Source organism: Terrapene carolina, unplaced genomic scaffold (genome assembly GCF_002925995.2).
Source record: "Terrapene carolina triunguis isolate 2854851 unplaced genomic scaffold, T_m_triunguis-2.0 Scaffold51780, whole genome shotgun sequence".
Classification (NCBI taxonomy): Eukaryota; Metazoa; Chordata; order Testudines; family Emydidae; genus Terrapene; species Terrapene triunguis.
The window spans coordinates 1-15,083 of NW_020716131.1; the positions used below are offsets into that span (position 1 = coordinate 1).

The 15,083-nt window shown below is 63.9% G+C and overlaps 1 protein-coding gene across 1 annotated transcript in view; it reads left to right on the forward strand.

Moving 5' to 3' along the window:
- The first annotated feature begins 3,314 nt into the window (after positions 1–3,314).
- The window catches only part of LOC112113830 (ubiquitin carboxyl-terminal hydrolase 19), a 59,807-nt gene continuing 48,038 nt past the window's right edge, over positions 3,315–15,083 (forward strand). Inside the window, 12 exon segments of the mRNA XM_029914473.1 lie at positions 3,315–3,587; positions 8,492–8,620; positions 9,611–9,744; positions 10,281–10,655; positions 11,318–11,567; positions 11,840–11,996; positions 12,095–12,166; positions 12,721–12,808; positions 12,810–12,837; positions 13,307–13,521; positions 14,136–14,337; positions 14,423–14,556. Of these exon segments, the coding sequence (XP_029770333.1) occupies positions 3,446–3,587; positions 8,492–8,620; positions 9,611–9,744; positions 10,281–10,655; positions 11,318–11,567; positions 11,840–11,996; positions 12,095–12,166; positions 12,721–12,808; positions 12,810–12,837; positions 13,307–13,521; positions 14,136–14,337; positions 14,423–14,556 (1,926 nt within the window). The 5' untranslated portion in view covers positions 3,315–3,445.

Consider the following 15,083-nt stretch of genomic DNA (forward strand, 5'->3'; position numbering starts at 1 on the left):
CGTGTGGCTGCGCCCTGACGGGGAGCTGCCTGTTCCTCCGGTTGTACCAATAGTGCCTGTGCTTGAAGCGCCGAGGAAAGCAGGAGCCCCTGGGCACGGCTCTGGGCAATCTGCAGCGGTGCCACAAGCAGGACGCAGAGCCTGGCAGCGGTCTTTGCCCACCCGCGAGGGTAACCGCCTTGGCTCTAACCGCGAGAGGCAGAAGCCAGCAGTCAGTGGAGAGAGGAGAGCGAAAGCGATTGGAAAGGGGAGGAGCAGCCTTCTCGGCTACTTCAAAATCCAGACCTGGGAGGAGCGGCCGGAGGTGGGGACTGAGGAACACGGCATGGCAGGCTGTCTGGGCCCGAGGGCATTAGGTCAGAGCAGTCAGGCTAGAATGGCGCCTGTAACAGGGCAGCCCCGTGCGTGCTTGGGGCTGAACAAGTCCGAAGCAGTGGGGGGCCTAGAGGGGTCTTAGTTGGAGAGTTCTGTCAGCTACAGTCAACTGAAGAGCAAGGCCTGTGTCCCCAAGGTGTGTGGTGCCTGCTGTGACCTGGGGGAGCCCGTGTCCGCAGGCGGGGGCGTGGCGTTCTGGTGGCGGAGTTATAGAAGAGAACTATTGGCTCGCCTAGTTCTTCCCTGGTGCTCCCCACAGTTCGTTCTCCAGGGCTTTCTTGGGTCCAGCTTGAAGGGACTTGGATGTGGGGCTTTCAGCTACTGCTAGGAGGCAATTCCAGTCTGAGCTTCCTACCTCATAGGTGTGTCTAAGGCACTTATCCCTACAGTCCATAAATGCCAGTGTACAGAAATGGAGCAAAGGGGGCTGGCATCGCACCAGGGCGTGTCTGAAAAGGATCCTAGAAGCTAGGGGTCAGCCCAGGCTCTCTGGGGCAGACCAGACCCCAAAGGTGCATGTTCCATTGTCCAGGGGTCTTCCAGGCAGGCAGCAAAGCGAACACGCTGAGCAAGTGGGAGAGGCAGGCACGGAGCTGGGTGTTGCGCTGCCCTCCCCACAGACCTGCTCCCGACGAGCAGACCCGGCGTAACTCCCTGCAGGTCTGCGTGCACGCTCGGAGCTCCCTGGGAGCACCCTCGCTGAAGGGGTGTCTTGGTGACTTACGTGCCATTGAAATGAAGCCAAACGTGCACAGAATAAACTGCCAAACCCGCTGCACTGCTTAGACAAATGCGGGGGTGCAAGTGCCAGTCCTCACGTGGGGGTATGGGCCTTGCTGCGCTTTCTTGCCTCTTCCCTCCTGAGCTGCCGGGGATGCTCCCGGGCCGGGGTGGCCATCTGCCCCGCAGGAGGGGAATGCAACGGACTGGCCACTTGGCTGGGACCCAATCCTGCTCCTCCTGGATTTTTCACATGCAGACCTTGGCCACACGAGGAAAACTGCCAAAAACCACTGCTGAGCCCAGTGCTAGGTGCTGTAGTGTAGACGGACCTTGTTCAGAGCGGCTCCAGCTGCCATGGGGTTGCAGTGGGACTCCCAGCATTGCTACCTGCCCGAACCATGTGCAAACTCCCTCTCAGGCAGCCGGGTTAGAGTGTTAACGTGACCTGTACAGGCACTGCCTGGAGGCAGTATCTTCTGGCTGGGAGCGGCTTGGGCATGGACCTGGCAGTGCACCTCACTCCACTCTCCACCATTAGCTGCCCAGTGCTGCATCCCTTCCTCTCCCTGGGTCAGGGCTTCTGAAGATGGCCGAAGTCTGTGCCTGGGCAGCTGGGAGGGTGGGGGTGGGACTCAGCGCTGGCTGCTCCTAGGGCATGGTGGAGGTTTGCTTGCTGGCGCTCGGTTCACTCAGTGTGATGATCTGGGCCTGTCCTTGGGTTAGAGCTGGGGCGGAGCGCCGTTTGGCAATGTGTGGAGGTGTCACGTGGAGTCAGCACTTGGTGGCCTAGGCATTTCTAGAGCACGAGGGCCCCGGTCACTAGCCGGGCAGCAGGAAGCCTGCAGCCTTTTTGTATTTACCGCCGAGATTGGGCTCCCTGACAGGGCTGTGTACATGTGTGTAACTGGCCTGGCAGGTGTGTGTGTGCCAGGAGTGACCAGCAGCTCGCCGCCCCACTAGCGGTGGCAGCTGTTCTCAGGGGCTGCTGCTCTCCCGCCGGGCACTGGAGCTGAACCTGCGGCAGGTCCCCAGCTGCTCCCGACAGCCTGTCCCTGGAGTGGGCCTGTGCTCAGTGCTGGAGAGTGAAAGTGAAACCAGGGTCTGGCAGCCAGAGCCTGGAGAGCCAGGATGACCTCAGCCCAGTACAGAGCGTGGGCAGGGAGTCTGCTGTCCGGAGCGGGCTGCGTACGCTGGCCGAGGTGTCTCATCAGCGCACCCAGTCGCTGCTCACTACCGTAACTAAGCAGGGTGTGCCTGGGGTGGGCAGGCTCTCTGTGCATGGGCTGCAGAAGGGGCGAAAGAGACTGGCTCTTACTGGAGCGAGCGGCTTCCATCCAGCCCAGGAGCAGAACGATTCCTTCCTTCCTTCCTTCGCTGTTTTCAGGCATCAGCCCCCAGTACTTGTGGAGCCAGTTTACTTTTAAATGGCTACTCCTGCCGCCATGGCCATGTGCCAGGCGGGGCCGCTAAGCCCCCATGGGAGTGCTGAAGTAACAGCCCTCACCTCCGGAGACAACTGAGCGCCTAGTCGGCGCTCTGGCAGGCTTCTCTGGGGACCATTATTCCCATGGGGGGCCAGGCAGCGTGACGCCTGCTCCCCGGGCTTGACGGACTTCGCACACCCGTGCAGCAGATCCCACTAGCTCCTCTCAGGAGCACTGACAGGCCCACGTTCTCTGGCATCAAGCAGCTGGGTTAGACTTTGTTACTCGGGGTCTGAAGAGCATGGGACATTTTGTATATCCGAGCCCTGGGTGAGGATAAGCCATCCTCTGGCCAGCCTGCTTGCATTGCCCTGGGCAGGCGTCACCGCTGACTGTCTGCATTACTCTGTGAGTCTGGCTCTGCCCAGCCCAGCCCAGGCAGCCCTGCCGCTTCGGGGGCAGGTAAAACCCCCACCTGGGGGTGAGTAAAGTCAGCGGGGGGTCCTGCTCTCCATTGGTGGTGATGCTCTGAGAGCCTAGCCTGGAATGCGACTTTTTCAGCACCTCTGAGTCAGCTGGAAGTCTGCTCTTGGATCCTTGGTTCTTGGAGCCAGGCCAGGCACTCTGGCACGCTGCTCTGGGGAGTACCCTGGCATCCTTTAGGCCTGGCTGGGCTTTAAAGTCACAGGGCCTCTGTCATGAGCCTGACTCAGAACCTGTTGCCCAGGCCCTTCTCCGGCCAGCCCCACTGCCACATCCGCTCACTTGTGCGCTCTTGTCTCCCTAGGTCACTTGTTCCTTGCCAGAGAGTTTGCCCACAAAGAGTCGCCAAGATAGCTGGGCCAGGAAGAAAGCGTCGAACCCCTGACCCAGACTCCATCACTGACCCCGGTGGGCCGTTTGTCTCATCCAAACGGCTGAAAATGTCCAGCAGCGCCAGTGCCCCAGGCCAGAGGAGAGCGTCCCGGGGGCTGGAGGATGCAACCAACAAGAAGAAGCAGAAGGACCGAGCCAACCAGGAGAGCAAGGAGGGCGAGAGACCCCCTGGCAGCGACCCTAAGAAAGGTAGGGCCCGGGGTGCGGCTGTCCCGCTGCTCCACCTCTCCCTGCAGCCGTCTGCTGTAGGATAAGCAAATTCAACTAAGCGCTTCCACTCGCCCATGTAACATGCTCCTCTGGGCACAAGTCTCTGAATCCTTCATCTGCTTTTCCGGCTGCCACTTGGCGCCATGTGTGAGCGCAGCTGGAACCTGTCTCTGAGCGAGCCAACCCCCTGAGGCTTGGAGCTGGGCCTTGCCTTGGCCGCCCCTCTTGTAGCAGCAGATACCCTAGGGATGGCCTTCGGGGGGGCGAGCTGCTTACCTGCTTGGGCTGTGTCGGAAGCAGGACACTTAGCTGCCCCTCACCTGCACTGGGTGTTGCTACGGGATCCAGTCAGGTGAGGCCAGGCTCTGCTGGGAGGTGACTCGCTCCGTGCTGTGTCAGACCCGGGGCCTGTCTAGCCCAGGATCGCCTGCGCTGACCTTGCACCCCCAATGCAGCGTACCCACAGTGTGGGAAGGAAAGCGGACTGGCTCTCCTGGAATAGCTCCCTGTGTAGACAAGCCCTAAGGCTGCCAAATGTCAAAGAATCTGCAGCTGCGCCGAGTGCAGGCCCACTGGTACTGGCCAGGAAACAGCAGAGCAGTCGAGTGCACAGAGCAGCCAGCCTGGCTCCTCTGCAGGATACACACTGACATGGCACTTCACTTCTGGGCCTGGTGGGTTATGGTGCATCGTTCCCCGGCGCCCGCGGTGCAGCCGCGCTGGGATTCGCACAGTAAATCACTGGGATAACCCCTCATGCCAAAGCCACGCGGGGGGCGGCAGGGAGCTCTGCCCCGTGGGAATCCTCCTCCTCTCCCCGGCGTTGCCTAGAGCTGTGCTGGCAGCCGTGCGCCCCCAGGGGACCCCTCGCGCAGGCAGTGCTGCAGGGCAGGTGGGACTCTCCAGGGGCTGGGCACAGGCGGGCTGTGACAGCCCCCTGTGGAATTGTGAGGGACTGCCTTGCTGGGTGTCCTGTGGCCTAGCGAGTAGCTGCAGGCTGCCAGCACGCGATGCCTGGCACGGGGTGGGGCCGGCCCGCGGGAGCTTTGGAGGTTCTCTAGGGGCCTTCCCCGCAGGCTGCTCCAGGGACTGCTGGGCTTTGCAGGTCCTTGTGGGCGTGCTGGGCAGAGCCCAACCCACTTCCCCAGATTCCCTTGCCCCTCGGCAAGCTGTTCCTGTCCGTTTGAACCCCTGCCTTCGCTAGCGCTCGCCTTCCCCGGTGTGTTGTAGGAGCACTAGTTACCATGGCCAGCTGGGCTCCCTTCCGAGGAGCCCCTGTATGCCTGCGGTGGGCACGCTGCAGACCTGTCGCCGTCGGGGCTGGTTGGTTAACTAGCGTGCACAGAAGCAGCTCTGCTGTTTGCGAGGAGGGGTGCAGAGCCCCTGGCCTCTGCAGGTTAGCCCGCTGCGGGGGGCTGCTTACGCTGGACGGTGTGTGCCTGCCGAGTCCTGAGCTGCTGGGAAGTGCGACCCCTGTAGGCTGACACTTTCCCACCAGCTTGGGACGTGCTCCTCAGGGCGGTGAGAATGCCACTGCGGCCGTTCCTGGGAGCTGGAACGGGGAGGTTCTGGGCTGCTGGGGGTCCCAGGTCGCTTTGGGACAGCAGCGTTCAGATGGTGGCTCACCCCAGCTGATCCCGGGCAGGGAGCCCTCAGGCTCTGATGGCCAGCAGGCTGGAGCCAGCAACGGCTGCTCCTGCTCTAATTTTTAATCCCTTCCCTGCTTTTCTAGAGCAACCCCCAGCCTTAAGAACGCCATTGGAAGGCCTCTCCGTGCAGCGTTACGGTCTGGTCGCTTCCCCCTATGTGTGTGCATCCTCTCCTTGGCCTTTCCCAACGCCAGCAAATACCCTCCTCTAGTACCGAGTGCCTGGGTGGGCCAGACTCACCGGCGTCCCAGCATGCCCTGAGCACGTGGCACTAGCCGTTTGGTGGTGGTGCAGCATTCGCTCTGACTGAGCAATGGGTCGCTCATTACCATGGCGGTAGTTACCCCCCCCCCCCCCCACTCCATCACAGACAGGCTGAGATCACCAATGGGGATCCCCATATCCCTTCCCCGGTATGTATCCGGTTCCTCAGCAGCCAGTGTGCTTTCTGTGCTGCACCGCACTGCGTGTCCAGCAACTTCGCTGGAGCTGGGGCCCCCCATGCATCAGCAGGGCCTACAGGACTTGCACCTCTCTGAATGGAGAGCTCCTTCTCCTCACCCCTGCAGGGGGCTGTGACTGTCACAGACAGGGTCCCAAGGTGGCTGGAGCTTCATCTTAGAAGCACTCTCAGTCCGGGGTCTGCTGGGGAAGCTCTCTCTGAAATCACTGGGGCGGGCTAGCGGCTGGCTTGCTGGGGTCTCCAGAGGGAATGGGGAATGCTCACAATTCCCTGCCCCATTTGCTAGCTGTCTTGGCCCTGGAAGCAAAACTAACATCCCCGCTGAGAGCGCTTGCGGGCGCCGCTAAGCTTGGCACGGCTAGAATGCACCCTGGGTCACTTGGACGCTGCGCCCCATCAGACCTCTGAGTGCAGCAGGGCCCTGCGGGGAGCAGCGAGGGCTGCAGGTGACCGTACAGGGTGGGGGGGGGTGGGCACTGACACGGGGGTCATGGAGGAAAGTCAGCAAGCAGGCGCTCAGCGTGCCATGCGGTGTCCGAAGTGGGGAATGTTCAGTGGAGCAGGGAGTTGAACGGCAGTGGTGAGACCACCACTTGAATACTGTCCATTGCTGGGTCCAGGCTTGGAAAGGGCTGTTTCATCAGCGGTTCGGAGGCGAGCTGGTTGGAGGAGTGAGAAAGCTGCCTTGCAGGGCGAGTTAGAGGGCAGCCCTTCAGAGAAGACGTGCTCAGAGTCTGTGCCTAGGTGGGAAGAGTCAGCAGTGTGCCCTTGTTGCCAAGAAGGCTAATGGCATATTGGGCTGCATTAGTAGGAGCATTTCCAGCAGATCGAGGGACGTGATCATTCCCCTCTATTTGGCATTGGTGAGGCCACATCTGGAATATTGCGTCCAGTTTTGGGCCCCACACTACAAGAAGGATGTTGATAAATTGGAGAGTCCAGCGGAGGGCAACAAAAATGATTGGGGGGCTGGAGCACATGACTTATGAGGAGAGGCTGAGGGAACTGGGATTGTTTAGTCTGCAGAAGAGAAGAATGAGGGGGGATTTGATAGCTGCTTTCAACTACCTGAAAGGAGGTTCCAAAGAGGATGGATCTGGACTGTTCTCAGTGGTGGCAGATGACAGAACAAGGAGCAATGGTCTCAAGTTGCAGTGGGGGAGGTCTAGGTTGGATATTAGGAAACACTATTTCACTAGGAGGGTGGTGAAGCACTGGAATGGGTTACCTAGGGAGGTGGTGGAATCTCCTTCCTTGGAGGTTTTTAAGGTCAGGCTTGACAAAGCCCTGGCTGGGATGATTTAGTTGGGAATTGGTCCTGCTTTGAGCAGGGGGCTGGACTAGATGACCTTCTGAGGTCCCTTCCAACCCTGATATTCTGAGAGTCTATGAAGAGAGAAGACTTGGTAGCAGAGGGCTCTGCGATCCAGTAGCTGGAGTCAGTCGTTCAGACTGGAAATAAGGGGCTGCTCTTTGCCAGCAGGGGTAATTAGCCACTGCCCCAGCTGCTCTTAGTGTGTGGTGCATTCTCCGTCACTTCGGCTGGATGTCCCGTCACAGTTCCCCAGGCCCGGTGCTCTCCCACTGCTCTGCAATGGTCCCTGGGACCCCTTCAGTGTATCAGCCCCTCTGGCTGGGATAAATCTCGGAGCCTTCCGCAAGCCGCTGGTCTGGCCTGTGTTACCCAGGGGGTCAGGTTCCTTGCGGGCTGGGTGTACAGGCAGGCAGCTCGGCCTGGCATTGTGGCCTGCCAGTGGGATGCTGGATGCCGGGCTCTGGTGCGGTCAGTGTAGGCAGTGAGCTAGGAGAGACGCATGGGCATCCGGCTCCTTTCCATGCCTCTGGGTGCCCCGCTGACCGAGCGCTGACCGAGCGAGCTGAAGAGAGCAGAGTCGCTGCAGCAGCAGGCGCTGGCCACCCTGAGACTGTCCCTACGGCTTCAGACATTGCACTCCATGCAGCTCGCTGCCCCCTGCTAGCGCCGCTCTGTCCCTTCCACCTCCAGTGCCGACGGGCCTGAGCCAGGCTGCCCCTGGGAGGAGCACTCGTCTAGCCACCCACCGCGGAGGCAGCAGGCACCAAGCCAAGAGGGCTGGCCAGGAGCCCGGGGGAGCCTGCACCTGGAGTGGGGCTCTGTGGTGTTCCTGGGTCAGCCCTGGTACCAGTGTCGAGCTGCAGACTGATCCTGTGTGCGGCTGCTCCCCCGGCAGGAGTGCGCTAGCGCCCTTGCGTGGCCTCGGCTCAGGGAGCTCAGGCCCCTGCCCTCGCAGGTCCTGCTCCAGCACTGCCTCGCTCTGCTGTAGCTGGGCTCCTGTGCGGGGACACCAGCAGGCCTGGCTCAGCTGTGACAGCCACGCACAGAGCCTGCGGGAGCCGGGCAGACCTGCTGTACCGCGCTCTCCAGCACAGCCCCCGGCCTGGCCCGGCCCTCCTGGGGAGCGAGCGCGGTGCGGCTGGCATCCCCCCGCCTGGGACTGCTAATCAGGCGGCTCAGAGCCCCCTCCAGCTGCAGTGCGAGCCCGCCTGGGCGCCGCGCCGCCACGAGACGGAGCAGCTCGCACGGGGAGAGCTGCTCTTCCCTCTCGGGGCGCTGTGCCCCTGGGGCGGGGCCATAGCAACTCTGCCTGGCCCTGTGCCCCTGGGGCTTCCCAGCTGCGCCCGTTCTCGCCCCCTTCCCCAGGGGCTCCCACTAATCCCTTCCTGGAGCGTGCTGAGTGCCTCTTTGCTCCCCGGAGTGGGCCGGGAGTGACGCTGTCCCTCTGCTGTTGCAGACCTGCTGCTGGACTGGAAGCAGAACGCTGACGAGGTCATTGTGAAGCTGAACTTGGGCAGCGGGCCCCTGAAGTTGGAGGAGGTGGATGCTGCGTTCACAGACACCGACTGCGTGGTCAGGCTGCCAGGTAACAGCCGCTCAAGGCAGGATCATGGCTGGCGCCTGGAGACAGGCGAGCGGAACGCCCCGTCACCGGCTCACGTGGCTGCGCTGGGCCCGTGTCCTCCGCTAACCAGAGCACGCAGTACCAAGCAGGGCAAAAGGGGTGGGGGGCAAGAAGAAAGCACTAGATAGCCTAGGTAACCCAGAGTAGTGTGTGGAGCTGGGCCACATACTCTGTGCTCCCTGCGGACCCAACCCCATCTGGCCTGCCCCGGAGCCACCAGCCTAGAGGGTACCGCTGGGAACAGCAAGCTGGAGCGCGCTGACGGGAGAGGCAGCTCTCAGCAGAGCCCTTCTGTAGCCACGCGGGTTGGGTCAGGGCCTAATGGAGACTAGTTCCTGGTACCTGCCCGGCCTGTCGGGGACACCCTCTCTGCACAGGAGACGACAGACCCTGGAGGCTAGTCCCAAACAAAGAGCTGAAACCTTGAGCGGGTCTGGGGCCCCTCCCCGCGCGTCCCCAGCCAGAAAGGAAGCAGCTGAACAGAGGGAGATTTGGGGTATGATCCCGAAGGGAAGAAGTGGTGCTGGGCTTAGCAGCAGGCTGGCGGAGAATGGTGAGTTGTAGGCCCCTCATAGGCAAGGAAGCATGTGGCAGAGCGTGACCAGAGGCGGCATACGGAACTGTCGGAAGATGGTGCAGCCCAGTGGCTGGAATTCCCCCCCATGCGTGGCAGTGGCAGACGCTGTCAGGGCTGCAGGGGAGCAGGCAACGTGGAGATGGACTGTCGGGGTGAGAGCCCCGCAGCCCCTCTGCAAAGGCAGCGCTGGGCCGGCCTGCGGCAAAGGGGAGCCGACTCACTGCTGCAGCACCTTTGGCAGGAGGCGCTGAAGGCCTGAGCTCTGTCCGGAGCCCCCTTTGGAGGCATGGGGCCCCCTGAGCAGAGTCCCTTCGCAGTGCAGCAGCGCCTGCCTGTGCCTGCCCCAGCTGTGAGGGCCCCATTTGTGCCCACAGATGGCCGCCAGTGGAGTGGGCAGTTCTACGGGGAGATTGAGAGCTCCTGCAGCAAAGTCCAGGGCAAGAAGGGCAACTTCCTGCAGCTGGTGCTTCAGAAGAAGATCCCCCTGCACACCTGGGCTTCGCTCCTGGTAAGGCTGTGGCAGGCCCTGGCCACCAGGGCCGGCTCCAGGCACCAGCTTACCAAGCAGGTGCTTGGGGCGGCCACTCCGGAGAGGTGCGGCTCGTCCAGCTGTTTGGCGGCAATTCGGCGGACGGTCCCTCACTCCTGCTCGGAGCGAAGGACCTCCCGCCGAATTGCCGCCACAGATCGCGATCGCGGCTTTTTTGTTTTGTTTTGTTTGTTTGGCTGCTTGGGGCGGCCAAAACCCTGGAGCCGGCCCTGCTGGCCACGCACCCCGAACCCGCCGCAGGGCCCACTGGAGATGAGGGGAGAGGGAGCTGAGCTCCCTGGGGCTGGGGAGAGGAGGGTGGGCACTGCGGGCGTCTCTGAGCGTCCCGCTGGCCGGAGGGCCTGGCTGCCACTGCCTTGGCCCGGGGCGGTGGGAGGCTGGCCATGCCTCTGCCAATGGCGTGGAGCTGCACCCGCCTTGCTGCTCGCGGGGTCCCGTTCGGGCCAGGGCCCCGGCTGCACAGCCGTCCCAACGGGCCCCGTTACCTTTCCCAGAAGAAGCGGAAGGACGGATCCAAGGAGCTAGCCAAGGGGGCCATGAGCCAGAACGGGAAGGAGCAGCCCCAGCCTGCACAGGCCGCCCCCGAGGAGCTGTCGAGGAGCAAGCGGGAGTTCCCGAACTCGAAGCGAGCTCCAGGGAGGGGCGAGGCCCCAGAAGGGAAGAGCCCGGCCAGCCCCAGGCTGCAAAGCGGGCCCAGCGCCAAGCGGGCTGGGTACCTCAAGGTGGCTCTGATGGAGGAGGAGCCAAATGCCGGGGTCCCTGGGGGCTTGGAGCCTGGCAAGGGACCCAGCGGGAGAGGGGGCAGCCGGCAGAACGGCCGAGCAGCCCACGGCGATGCTGCCACGGACCTGACCCCGCCTCTGGTGAAGGTAAGCGGGGGGCACTGGGGATCCTGCTGCCCCCATCACAGGCGTTGTCCTGCCCCATCCCCTCTCCCGGGGTCAGGAACCCCTCGTTCAGGGTGAGGCCGGGGGTCCCAGTCTCCCAGTGGTGCTCCTTGGAGCCCCCCTGCAGGCTTGGCTGGGGCGTGGAAACGGGGAGGCCCGGCCCTGCCACAGCCTCAGGATGTTGGGCTGCTTGCTTGAGTCCCCGGCTCAGGTTCTCTGTCTGGGCCGAGGCGGGCGCCCTGGGGTGGGGGCCGTGAGGGGCTGGATCCCAGCAGTCTGTTGACTGGCTGACTTACCAGGCTCGCACCCTGGGGCTGAGGAACTCCAGAGCCCAGCATCCACCTGGCTCTGGTCTCTGGGCAGAGGGAAGGTGCCCCCGCTCCTGGCGCAGCACTCTGGCCCTTGGCAGTTGGGTGGGTAGGAGCCCTGGAGCTCAGCCCAGGGTCCCTTCTGCGCCCCAGGAAACCCTGCGCGGGGGGGCAGGGCAGGTGGGAACGGAGGGGGCTCCCCTCGCTTGGCAGGGGCTAGGGCCGAGCTGGCAGCCTGGCCATTCGGGGCCGTAGAGCAGAGCTACGGCTGGAGGGGGGCCGGCCCCAGCTCCAGGGGGACCCCCCATGTCTCACCTTCCCCCTCTGCACATGAAGGCCGAAGAGCTGCAGAAGGAGCCCGTGCTTGTGGGGATGCAGCCGCTCGCTGCCCCTTCGGAGAGCTTTCCCCAGCACATGGCGCCCTGCCTGGAGAAGAGACCCCTGCAGCCGGCCGTCTCCCAGTGCCCGCCAGCCCTTGGCGAGGGCCCCGAGGCTACCCTGGCCCCCGCCTCCCCTCCGCTGGGCAGAGACGCTGAGAAGAGAGACTGGTCCAAAGAGGATGTTGCCCTGGAAGCAGCAGCGGATGGTAAGTGTAGAGGGGGAGGGAACCAGAGCACTAGGCCGTGGCTTTCCGGGCCCCTCCAGTTATCGGGAGCCTGCTCCGTCTCTTTGCCGGCCGGCGGCGTGGGAACCAAGGGCGCCTGGCTCCCTGAGGGGTGGTGCTGCCGTCCCAGCGAACGGGAGCCTGGGCCCAGAGCTCCCCTCTGAGTCCTGGGGCCCGTCTGCCTGCGGCGCTGGTGGCGGGGGGCTCCCAGGGCACAGCCGCCTCGCGCCCCACCTGGCCTTGTCCTGTCCTAGAGCCAGAGCCCATCGTGAGCCTGAGCTTGGTGAAGAACGACTCGTACGAGAAGGGGAGTGATTCAGTGGTGGTGCACGTCTACGTGAAGGAGATCCACAGGGAGACCTCCAAGGTGCTGTTCCGGGAGCAGGACTTCACGCTGGTGTTCCGGACCAGGTACTGCCGAGCGCCGGGCTTGGCCGCGCCCTGCGGGGGCTGCAGCATGCCAGGTGCTCCCCCGCGTGCCCTCTGATCGCCTTCTCCTCTCCTTGCAGTGACGTCAACTTCCTGCGACTGCACCCCAGCTGCGGCCCCCACACGGTGTTTAGGTGGCAGGTGAAACTCAGGTACCAGGCGCTGGCCCCGCAGTACCCTGCTGCTCCTGCTCTCCTCCAGCCAGGCACAGATCGGCCTCGTGGCAGGAGCACAGTGGGGTCCATCCCCACTGCCCCTGGCCTTGTGCAAGCAATGCCCCTTTGGGCGTCAAGGGGCGGAGAGCCCCTGCCCCGGATGGCACTGCGCAAGGCAGCTCCGTCTGCGCTGATCCGAACCGGGGCCAGCGGGGCAGACAGCGCCCGGCTGGCTGCGCTTGCTGCCCTGGTACGTGCTGCCCTCCGCCGAGGTGCAAGCTGCCTGGCGTGCGCTCCCAGGGTGAGGAGCCAGGGGACCAGGCAGAGCCTAGACCATGCTGGACACAACACACCAGACCCCCCCTCCCCCTCCCCCCGACGCGCGGGGCTGGGCGGATCAGTGGTGGCGTTGCGCTGGCAGGCGGCTGGCCCAGCCCAGAGCGCCTCCGCGCTGCCGACCCCCTACCCTGCAAGAGGTCCCAGCTGCATCGGAGCCCAGCCAGGGCCCTGCCTCATGTCTGCCAGCCCTGAGCCTGCTCTCCTGTCCCCAGGAACCTCATTGAGCCGGATCAGTGCACGTACAACTTCACCATCTCCCGCATCAACATCTGCCTGAAGAAACGCCACAGCCAGCGCTGGGGGGGGGCTGGAAGCCCCAGCTGCACGAGGTCTGCTCCTTGGCTTCCCCTCGCCTTAGCTCTATATGCCCCCCGCCCAGGGGGAGCTCAGTTCCCGTCTCTGATAGGGGAGGGCAGACGTTGCCCACGTACAGTGCAGGCTGGGGGAGGGAGCTTGAGTATGGGGCCAGGGGAGCCTGGGGGCTCTGCCGTCTTTGGGGGCGGGGGCTGGGCGTGTGTGGGAGGGTGGCCTGCCGGCTTTGGGGGCGGGAGCCGAGCGTGGGGGGGCCCTGCCAGCTTTGGGGGTGGGGGCCGAGCATGGGGCAGCCCCTGTCGGCTTTGGGAGTGGGGCCTGGGCATGGGGGGGGGTGGCCTGCAGGCTTTGGGGGCGGAGGAGCTCGGACGTGGGAGGGCCCTGCCGGCTTTGGGGGCGGGGGAGAGCTTGGGGATGGGAGCATGAGCTGCTCTGCCCGTGCCCACACCGCTGCTAACCACAAGCCCACCTGTCCCCCTTTTTAAGGTGCAGTGGGTGGTGCGAAGGTTGCCATGCCAACAGGCCCTACCCCTCTGGATAAGAGCCAGCCGGGCAGTAACCAGCACCCCCTGTCCAGTAAGGAGGAGGCTCGGGCAGGGGAGAAGGAGAAGCCCAGAGCAGAGGACGGTGGCTTGGAGGGCGTCACGGCCCGGACGGCCACAGAGCACGTCACAGTGAAGCAGGAACCGCATGTCCCCTCAGTGAGCACTTGCATGCTGGCGTGAGCCGGCGAGATTCACGAGGGCCCAGACACCAGAGTGATGCACTCAGCTCCTTCACTGCCAGCGCTGAGAGGAGGGCTCAGCTCCCGGCACCTGCAGACCCGCCCACAGCACCTTCTGCTCTGGGAGAGGCAGCACTTCTCTCGGAAAGGAATTGTTCCTGCCTGCAAGGCGCTGTGGGGGCAGGACAGGGTGCTGGCTGTGGGGGGAGCTCCCAGCAGGAGCCGCTGTGGGGGTGGGGCAAGGCGCTGGCTGTGGGGGGAGCTCCCAGCAGGAGCCGCTGTGGGGGTGGGGCAGGGCACTGGCTGTGGGGTAGCTCCCAGCAGGGGACACTGGGGGGCGGGGCAGGGCACTGGCTTTCGGGGGAGCTGCCAGCAGGGGGCGCTGACTCGGGGGTGCTCCCAGCAGGGGGCGCTGGGGGGGCGGGGCAGGGTGCTGGCTGGGGGGGGGAGCTCCTAGCAGGGCGCTGTGGGGGCGGGGCAGGGCGCTGGCTGGGGGAGGAGCTCCCAACTGCTCCGGCCTGCCCCAGCTGAGCTCCTTGCAGCGAGGGGCCCCGCTCAGGCCTGTCCCTCTCTCTCCCTCGGCCATGGCAGCCCAAGCCGATGTGCATGGTGCCGCCGATGACGCACAGCCCGGTGAGCAGTGAGAGCGTGGAGGAGGACGAGGAGGAGGAGGAGAAGAAGAAGGTGTGTCTGCCGGGCTTCACGGGGCTGGTGAATCTGGGGAACACCTGCTTCATGAACAGTGTCATCCAGTCCCTGTCCAACACGCGGGAGCTGCGGGACTATTTCCATGGTGAGTGGGGGGCGGTGGCTGTGCCCTGGGGCTGGGGTGCTGCTGTGAGGGACCCGGCTCACCCTGTCCTGCTTGTCTCCTGCAGATCGCTCCTTCGAGGCTGAGATCAACTACACCAACCCGCTGGGCACGGGAGGGCGCCTGGCCATCGGCTTCGCTGTGCTCCTGCGGGCGCTCTGGAAGGGCACCCACCACGCCTTCCAGCCCTCCAAGCTGAAGGTGAGGAGGGAGCCCCGGGCCTGGCGGGGTCACGGCATAGTGCCAGTTCAGAGGGGCTCCCGGGAAATGGACCGTCAGACTAGCTGGGGTTCCCTCTTTGCGGCGGGGGCCGGTTTGGCGGCTGAGGGCAGTAGTAGATGGAGAATGCTGCAAGGCCACGCAAAAAGGCAGGGCTCCAACTCTCTGTAGCTGGGGAGTCTTCGGGCGGGTGTTCCCCAGTGGGGCCTGCTGGGAACGGTTCTTGGCCCTTTGCTAGGTAACATTTTTATCGGTGACCTGCAAGAAAACATCAAATCATCACGGATGAAGTTTGCCGATGGCCCGAAAATTCGGAGAGTGATACGTAATGCAGAGGGCAGGTGTAACGATGCGGTTCTGGCGGGACCCAACTGAGAGTGCCAATTCAGGACAAATCGCTTAAAACAGGGCAGTTACAGCCCTAGGCTGGGGGTTTTCTACCTCTAAGGCAAACCAAACCAGCCAGCCAAAGAGGACTTTGGTCTCACCCCACTGGCTAACCACAAGTC